The sequence below is a fragment of the Perca fluviatilis genome, chromosome 19, assembly GCF_010015445.1.
Source record: "Perca fluviatilis chromosome 19, GENO_Pfluv_1.0, whole genome shotgun sequence".
In the NCBI taxonomy this organism is placed as follows: domain Eukaryota; kingdom Metazoa; phylum Chordata; class Actinopteri; order Perciformes; family Percidae; genus Perca; species Perca fluviatilis.
Genome location: NC_053130.1, coordinates 24,718,612 through 24,728,074, shown reverse-complemented (window position 1 = coordinate 24,728,074; position 9,463 = coordinate 24,718,612). Strand labels below are relative to the sequence as shown.

General features: G+C 41.7%; 1 protein-coding gene across 1 annotated transcript in view; it reads left to right on the top strand.

Moving 5' to 3' along the window:
• Positions 1–329: 329 nt before the first annotated feature.
• plpp4 (phospholipid phosphatase 4) overlaps positions 330–9,463 on the top strand; it is a 56,045-nt gene continuing 46,911 nt past the window's right edge. Inside the window, exon 1 of the mRNA XM_039784790.1 lies at positions 330–832. Coding sequence (XP_039640724.1) covers positions 741–832 — 92 coding nt within the window. The 5' untranslated portion in view covers positions 330–740. The remainder of the gene's footprint in view (positions 833–9,463) is intronic.

Below are 9,463 nucleotides of genomic sequence, written 5' to 3'. Positions count from 1 at the left end.
CTTTATGTCACATTGACTATGAGAGCTTGGTTATTCATGAGGAGATGTTTGCAGGAGCAATGGCTCTTGGCTTCAGTCTAGACAAGAAGACATTCAGCTGATAACAGTGCATTGCATTAGGCTACTACTGGATAGGAGCTCTGAACTTAGTCATCTGTGAAGTAGGCTACTGAGTGGTGTTCCAGAAACTTCTCCTCATCTGATTCTCCAAAAGTGAAGCCAAGAGATGAGAGAGAGAGAGAGAGAGAGAGAGAGAGAGAGAGAGAGAGAGAGAGAGAGACTCTGACTCTGACTCCACACACACTCGCCGACGCTCAGACTCTCCTCTCTCTTCACTTGTCTCCCATCACTTCCCCCCCACACCTCTAATGTTTTCCCATTTCTAATCCAAACTCTAGCCCAGTTGTAAGTAATTGATGGAGTGGAGGAAGGACACATCAACTCGTTAATTACGGAGCAGCTGTCAGCAAAAGAGTTGCAATAAAGAAAATCGCCCGAGGGGATTGAAGCAGACGGAGAGCAGCGCGGAGACCGGCGAAGGCGAAGGAAGGAAAGGGGGGGGGAAGACTGCTTCAGGTGACCGAGTCGCGATGGAGGCGCGCGGCATGCGTGATTAGGGAGCACCGCTTGTTGGAAAAGCGCTCGCTTTGTCCAGGTGGATTACAAAGTGAACAAGCACCAGAACTGACCGGGACCGCCCTTTGTCTCGCTACTTCACTTGGACGGATTATCTCACAATCATGAACGTGTCGCCCCCGGACCGCAGGAAAAACGTGCTGCGAGAGCTGGCTTTGGAGATTGGCATCCGAGTTCTGCTTTTCGGAGTTTTTGTGTAAGTAAAGCCTCGAGGATCTGAGATTTCCGATCTCTGAAAAAAAAAAAAAAAATGAAAAAATGAAAAATAAAAATAAAAAATAAATGGCATTATGTACCCTGGCGATGACATTCAGTTCCATGACTGGCGTTATCCATGTGCCTTGAATGCTTGAGACACAGAACACCTGTATTCAGGTCCGTTTGCCGCGGTGTGGTGCTGGCCGGTCTCTGTGTTGAGCCGCGCGGTTGAAGGGCAGATCACTGCTGAACGAATAGGACAGTAGACAGAAGCTGAGTTAACAGGTTGCAAAAAACGAAAACAAGTTGAATAGCCCGCAGCATTTTTTTTTTTTTTTTTACTTCATGTCATAAATCAGTGTTTCACTATTCAGCTCCATTCCAGCTTTTCTTTGATGATAGAGACACTCATGGCATATAGAATATCATAGTGACATTTTTGGTCTGATTAGAGATGGCTATAGAGAAAGAGAGAGAAAGAGAGAGGGGCAGCTTTTTTGACCACTTCACTTCACAAGAAAGAGATCTAAGGGAAAACCCAACACAGTGATATAGTGATATCTGCGCTCAATACTTCTTAAAAATAATAATAAATAATTATTTTTTGCAGAATGACTCTTTGCGAAGAAGGATGTGCCTCACAGGCAGCAGCCTTCAAAACTAACATAAATATGAAATATTAATTGTTTGTCTAGCCTGGAGTGATTTAAAGCTTTGTTTGCATCAGGATTGTGTCATGTATCAACTTTCTGCTTAATAACAGCGGGTAAAAGCCCCAGGTAGGCTACTGTCATCTGAAATGACTCACCTCGCTGTGGCTTTCATTCCATCTGTGGGAAGAAGACAAAAAAGAAGTCAAAAATCATACCTACTGATTCGGAGTGTTTAGCTACACTCTTTACATAGTATGTGTACATTTATCGTTAACATCTGTCTTTGGGCTAAGTGGTCCAGCTGTATGTGTGCTGTCTAAAAGGATTACACAGAGAAGAAGAGCCTGATGCTGCATGTTCAAATTGTTTGGGGGAAACTCAGCTGGAGGGATCAGACCAAAGAATGAAACATGTCAAGGGTGGAAGCATTAAGCCTTCTGGCGTAGCCCTTTGTGTGTGTGCACGCGTGAGTCTGCGGGTTTCACATTTGTGGCTGATTTGTTATTGCGTGCCAGTGCTCGAGGCTAAACAAAAAGCAATTTCACACAATATCATCATCATCATCATCAACTAACTGCTGTATGCTGCCACAGAAGCCCCTGTCAAAAAGTCCTTGATCGCTGTAATGAATTGAATTTTACTCCCCCATATTCCCTCTTCGCCATACAGAAAGCAAGTAAAAGGCTAATAAACATTGTTTGTAATGGGGCCCCTATCAGTAAACTTGATCTGCTTTGTACTTAACAGCAGTGCTCTTAAACTGACACATGAAATGAATATTGCTCCACGGCCAAGTTGACTTCTTCTACGTGACAAAGCATGCATACAGACATGCAGCATCAAATGCTGCATGCACATGTCGTCTTCATACCTGCACATGGTGAAATTTTAGCATGACATGGGCAGTTGTGATTGGATAGTGATAAATACTGGTGAAACACAGAGCCAAGAAATCCAAATTCCGTTATGAAGTTAATTGTATTTTTTATTTGATTGAAGTCACACAAATAACAATGTACTATTGGTGTTTGTGCTTAAAGTGCCCATATTATGAAAAAATCACTTTTTCTTGGATTTGGGGTGTTCTTTTGTGTCTATGGTGCTTCCACACACATACAAACTTTGAAAAAAAATCCATCCATGCTGTTTTGAGTGAGATACGGTTTCTGAATGTGTCCTGCCTTCAGTCTCCTAGTGAGCTGTTCAATATCGGCTCGGACTGTGACGTCACAGTCCGAAATGAGCTGGCTAACCACAACCGTTAGCTCGTAGCGTTAGTGTTAGCATGCTAACGCTAGCATGCTACATCATTCTCAATAGCAAAGCACTGCTACAACACACACAAGTTCACCATAATCTACAAAAGAACTACTTACATGTGCACCCTCATTTAGAAGTCTCCCAGCTAATCCTGCCTTGTAACTGACCAAAGTTGGAGAAACAGGCTCTCTTTTACTGTCTCTAGAGTTAGGTAGCTGACATGCTCTACATCTGAGCTACTGAGCATGTGCGAGTGCAATCAAAGATAGTACAGAAGAAGAAGATGAAAAGAGGTCTCACTCTGTAGCTAAAACAGAAACCAGGTGAAAAGAGGATCTGCAGCAGTGAGAGAGAGCTGTGCAGTACAACAAAAATATGGTGTTTTTTGAAAATTAAACCATGTAAACCTATTCTGGTACAACCTTAAAATACAGTTATGAACCTGAAAATGAGCATAATATGGGCGCTTTAAGATTTCTTGGGGAAGTAGTTGTTGTATCTGTGCCTGGCAGATCAGAGAGAGCTCTGTGCCCCGTGGGGCAGCAGTTCCCTGTTCTTGTCTCACCTCAAAGCCCGAGGTGAAGGCAGGATAATTGAGGTCAACTAGAATCGCCTGCTTTCTTCACTGAAAGTGTAAAGGACAGTTTTTCGTCTTTTGTGTCTGCCGTTCAGTGTAGATGCCATATACTTTACTGTTTAATCTTGGTAAGAAAATGGCAGCCTTATCCGTGTATGTTTACCAAAAAGATTTAGCAATCGTGTATTGCTTGCCTTGCTTTATTGCTTAGTTAAAATCCTGCCTCTCCCATTCAAATTACAATCGTATTGCTTTCTCTGCAGCTCAGTATTACATTTGACTAACTGGAAGAACCAATTTCTTTAATTTGTGGTTAATATTCCTTCATAATCATGAACATTTACCGTACCAAGGGATGCTGAAATTGAATTAATGAGTCATTCAGTTTGGGCTTATTAGCTGATATGAATGCATCATAGAGGTGTCTTTAATCAGAGATAACCCATGCAAGTTATGTCATTCTTTTTGTCTTTGAAATAATTCTCACTGTGCAAAAACAAGAGCAGTTTGTGTGGGTGACCACACAAACTGCTCTTGTTTTGTGTACTCTCTGAGGACTGTTTCTGTATGAGAGGACATTTTAAACCCAGTACCCTGAATTCCCTGCATTACTCACATCCAAATTTGGTCAAAGATGACTTGCCTTTAAGGGAAAAATTCTTTGTATTTGCCCTTGCTTGTCAAGCTGCCTGTCTGTTCCAGGCCTCAGGAGGTGCACTGACCTTAAGTGACTGGCCCAGTCTGTGACGTTAGGTTGACCCTGTGCTATCAAACAGGTAATGCCATGTACTGTAGTCATCATAGCTTGGTGGGCACCCCAGGAGTCACACATCTCCAGAGTTCAAAAAGATAGATATTTAAAATTTGGAAAAAACAAAAGCTGAAAATTGCATCAGAGATCATTTTCTCCTGCGGTTAGCTAGTCAACATAGAAAGGGAGTATAATGAGATTGGTGCTATTTTACTTTTCTTGTAATCTGGAGCAAATCAAACAAGAGCTTAGACAAATACAAAGAAGCCATTTCTTCCTTGAGTGGCTGTGCAGCGGAGCGCTTGTCCTCAATCAATCATGTGTTTGTTTCCCTGCTCATAGTTGGACACTTGAATAAACATATGGATTCCAGTAAATATAAGAATACTGGCTCATCAGGAGACAAAGCAAGAAGGATGCATGGACAAAAAGAAAGAGACAGAGGTGGAAGATAAGATGGCGGACGTGGAGTTAGAAGGATATAGGTTGTTTAGAGATTTTGCAGATTAAAACCTGAGGCATAGCCAATAGAGAGGCACCAAAACCACTCTGAGAACTCTTTATCAGGGCAATCTAAAAGCTTCGCGATGGAGCGATTTGACCAGGGAAAGATCAGCTGTTTTACAGGCTGATGTACATAACAAAATAGAATAGATGTTTGTGCCAGGGGTAACAATTTGAATTTAAGCTCAATTGTCTCTTTTATTGCCGTAAATTATAGTGATTGAGAAGGACTTTTCTTTTATTGCATGTAGTGTATTTGCATTGAAGCATGCCCGAATGTCCGATATGAGACGAGCTACATACTCTCTGACATTGATCTTATCTTGGAATTTTATGGATGATAATATAGTTGTTGTCAATTGATGTTAACAGCGTGTGCTCGAAAACAACACCAGTCATTCCTCAAAACAGAGTTCGCCTCATCATCCTCTCCTCTCAGGGCAAGGCTTAGGAACAACCCTGGGATTCAGCCCAGAGCCTTGGCAAGGCTCTGAAAGCCTTGTGAGATGTTGGGGAAGAGTGCAATGTCAGGCCTTAGACTGTTTAAGAATAAGTGGATTGTTTAGCTTGCCTGTTAAAACTACAGTGTGCAACTATTTTATATTAATGAACGTCCGTTACATTCAAGCCATTGCCAAATGAGTTGATGCAAAGCTAATTAAGCCTATCAGCTCCACACAGCTCTCTGTATTTCTCAGTAGGGCTAGGTTTACACAATGGTGTAGTCTGGCGACTCTCAAGTGCAAAAGCTCAAGTGATGACAATTACCTCCATCATGTTTTTTTAATCCTCCGTGTCCTCCTTGGCTACTAGCAACTGTGTGGAGGAGGGGTGGGGTGGGGTGGGGGTGGTGCGCGATCACCAAAGGCTTCATCATGTGGATGCAAAGACAGTGAAGTTGTCATTACCTAGAATTCCTCATGGGGGAGAAAGAAACTACGCACTATAGCTTTAAGGATGGGGGCTCTTGCGCTCTGGTTTTGGGGAGATAATCTCGTTGTAGAGGATTGGTTACAAAGTCATCAGGGCACATTGTCTCTGTACTTAATATGAACAAAAAACATATTTCTAATCTAAGAGAATGTTATGGTTATTTCTGTTTGTGGTAATTGGATTAATGGTGTAAAACATATTAATCTTTAAGATGTCATTCCTGGTTGATTTGGCGACACTCGTGGTTATCGTGACAGTAACAGCGAGTGCAGTTTAATAGCACGACAAACACTTATTGAGTGGCCTCTTTGTCAGAAACACAAGAGCAACTGGTGAACCTGTCTACAGTGCAGCCAAACAAACTCTTGTTGTTTTAATAAAGAAAAACATAATCGCAACTACAATCTGATTTCATTCTGCACATGGCACAAGTAGTTTTTTACATAAGAGGGCACAGTGGAGTTGGAGGAATGCAGCTGTTCGCCTGCAGCTCTTCATCTCACAGTTCACTGCGGCTGCTCCTTGTCCCATTAGCTACCCTATACCCCCCCCTTGCAAAAAAAATAAATAAAAAAAAGATCAGCTGACGAAAAAATGTCGAAAACGGATTGTGAGTGCCAACCACAGTGACAAATACATTGCATTTTATGTGACTGCTTCACAATTAAAGCCACCCTGTGTTTTGCCCGGCGTTGAATGCTCTTAATGTGAAGCAGCAGCAGGAGGTTGGGTTGTCATTAGCAGTAGCGTAATACAGCTCTGATAGGATGTAAAGGAAGCAAAGAGTAAACAACGAGGCTGTTATAGCGCTAGATTACATGCATGCATAGTTTTCCTGTTCAAAACAATCTCTTGTGTTTACTGTAGGTGGGCAATCTGAATTCAGTGCGGGAATGGCAGACTCTGCCACTCCCAATAAATAGAATAAATAGAATATATTAAGATGTAATTACAGAATATAAATACATTGAATGATTATTGCAGAAAGAAATGTGACCATAAATAGATTAAACAATTGGGTTTGATTTAATTACTTTATAAGTACATTTTTGTGGTAATGTACTGACACTGAAACACTCCTATAAATTATCGCAAACTTCACTGACAGACATTTTGAAAAAAGTTGAGTAATCTTTAAATAGGATGTACAGTAAGTAAAACTATTTCCTGAAAGGAAATGTTCAGCCAAAGGCCACAGGTGTGAGTGCCACTTTAAAGATTAATTAAATGGTGTTTAATATAAATCCCTGTAATCTGAAAGGCTTGGTAATGCTGCCGATCCCAATCCCCCAGAAAATGCACTCCACTCTGCAGCCCTGAAGCTTTCAGCTCTTTGTTTTTATCTCACTTGTCTGCATGCTTTAGTCCCAGCGGCTCTTCCCATGGGCAAAATCTCCAGCAAAAACAAGCTCACTCAAGCTGATTGTACGATAGCTCCACAGCGGGTAATGGCAGAGAGCAGAAGTAAAAGACTTGCTGATGAAGAAAGTCCAACATCTAGCATTCAGAACCAGGCATTATTCTCAGAAGCTGGTTGACCAAAAAAAAAGGCATGTAATCACTGGATCAATGAATACCTACCTGTGTTGCTCTGTTTGTGACATATGCTGTATATATATACACTTCAAGTTTGATTTGGTCTTCTATTGTAATCAGAACTGACTTTTCCAGAATGTGACTGTTAAACTAGAGTACTGCATGCGTGATTATTACAGTGTATTCTCTCCCTGTGTTTCGTAATTTTGGCAGCCAACATCTGAGGCACTGAATCACAGGTCGTGCAATCCCTTATTATCTTGAATATGAAGGAATTGGAGGAGATTGCAGGCTTGATTGACCATAGACGGAGGGAAAACAATGAGCGAGCCTGACCTCCAGTTCATGTTCATTTATTGCTCTTTGTCTGAAACTGCACAGAGAGAACACCTATTGCTGTACTTGATTATGCAAAATCAACCTGACGAATTACTTAGTTCATAGCTTTTGAAAAAAAGGCAGTCTATTCAGGGACATCCCATTAAACCAAACAAAAGAGAGCTAATTCGACAAGTACAACATGAAAGAATGAGAGGAAATACATAGATGGAAAACAAAGCCAGAGGTACAAGGTATTTAAAAGGACTTGTGTGTCAATTTTAATTAGTGACCATAATGAACTCGATGAAAAAACGATGAAATAATGGAATATGGAATGATGGAAAAATGCACAAACAGATAAGGCCAAACCAGAGATAAGAACAATTGTGTAAAGAAAGGATGGACAGAATGAAACTGTTTGTGTTTAGCTGAAGGATAGTTTGGATCAACAAACTCTGCAGGTGCTGTGACAGAAATAAGCATTATTCCAATGAGAGCAGAGGCAGCAGACTATCACAGCAAGACCAGGGATTCCTTAACAGCTGACAGTCTGTCACCGCTCTAAGCTACTCTGGCATTTCATTCTCCACTATCGTTTGATCAGCTCATTATGTCTCGCTGTCCCTGCTGTCATCTATCCAACCCCATGTCTTTATCCTTCCACGGGCATTAGATCACTCAGTTACTCTCCATGGGCCATTTTCACCATTTCTTCTTAAAGGAAAACCGTTTTTACGGAGATTCCCCTGTGAGTCGATTTATCCATTAGATGATGAAATGTAGGCAGAAAAAATACTATTGGATGCACTGCCTTGAAATTGTATTCAGATGTGCATGTCCCTGTGGTGATCTCTTAACTTTTAATTTAGCACCATCATCAGGTAATTTTTTTTATTTTTTTGGTTTATGACTAAATATCTGCTACAAGTAAAACTCAAAATTTTACTTAAAGGAGAATTCCGGTCAATTTCAACACGTAGCTCTGTTGTTTGAAAATTTGGAGGGCTGTTAGTAGCGAGACAAACGAAAACAATCGGTGCTATCCTCCTGCTAGCGTTAGCACCTGGGAGACTGAAACAGGGCAAGTTTTAAACGTGCTTTCAGCCTCTTAACATGTTCAAAATGTCATTACAAGTGCCTACTCATGTGAAGGGATTCCTTCTGAGTGAACACAGTGAATCTGACTGCAGTAGAAGTGAAAGAAATGCATGAAAGTTGTGCTAATCATTGACATATATAAAATGGACCAACAGATCCCGTTGCTCTGGACGGAGACCAGTGAAGGCTATTAGAAGCACTTTTCCGGAGCTGGCTGAGCGTTACTGCGCAGCCTCCAACTGAGCTCGAAGACCTAGATGTGACGTGAGCAACCTGTCTGAAAGTTGTAAGTCTTCTGGTAGCTGTGCCAAGAGAAATCTCAATCATTCCCAATCTTGCAGACTGAAGGCCCGTTCACATTGTACGCGCAAACGGCAGCGCTGCGCTATGAAACCCATTATTGTCAATGGCTTGCACACGCAAGAACTGGTCTGCCGCTGCGCTGAGCAAAGCGCAGTGCAAGTGGCATCTTGCGGCTGGCTGCTCTTGCGCGTGCCGCGGTCAAAGTTCAACATGGTTCAACTTTGACTGTGGCGTACGGAAAGTGCGGCGCTCGCGCTGTGGCGATGCATTCAGGTGTCTGAAAAAAACAGAAAAAAAGTAAACACCGAATACACGTGGATCCACAAACGGAACATGGACGAGAGGTTAATTTGGGCCGTCAGCGATCTCCCAGAGCTGTACGACACAGTTCGAAGTCGTACAGAGACCTCGGACGCAAAACTATGCTGTGGTGCATATTTCCACAATAATAGGCATGCCAGATGTGTAGCTTATTGTAGCCTCCTAATTTAAATAATTAAGGTTTGTTTTAGCTATGTGAAATCAACATGGACATGTCGTCACTAAAAACAGTGAGTGCATTTCCTAAAACAATTGGTGTAAACGGCACCGCATAGTGACTGACCTGCAAAAGCGTGTATTTAGATTGAAATCTTTTATGTGTCCAAAGCAAGTATTTATACCCATGACCCAATCAAACTGACAAGTCCTTAC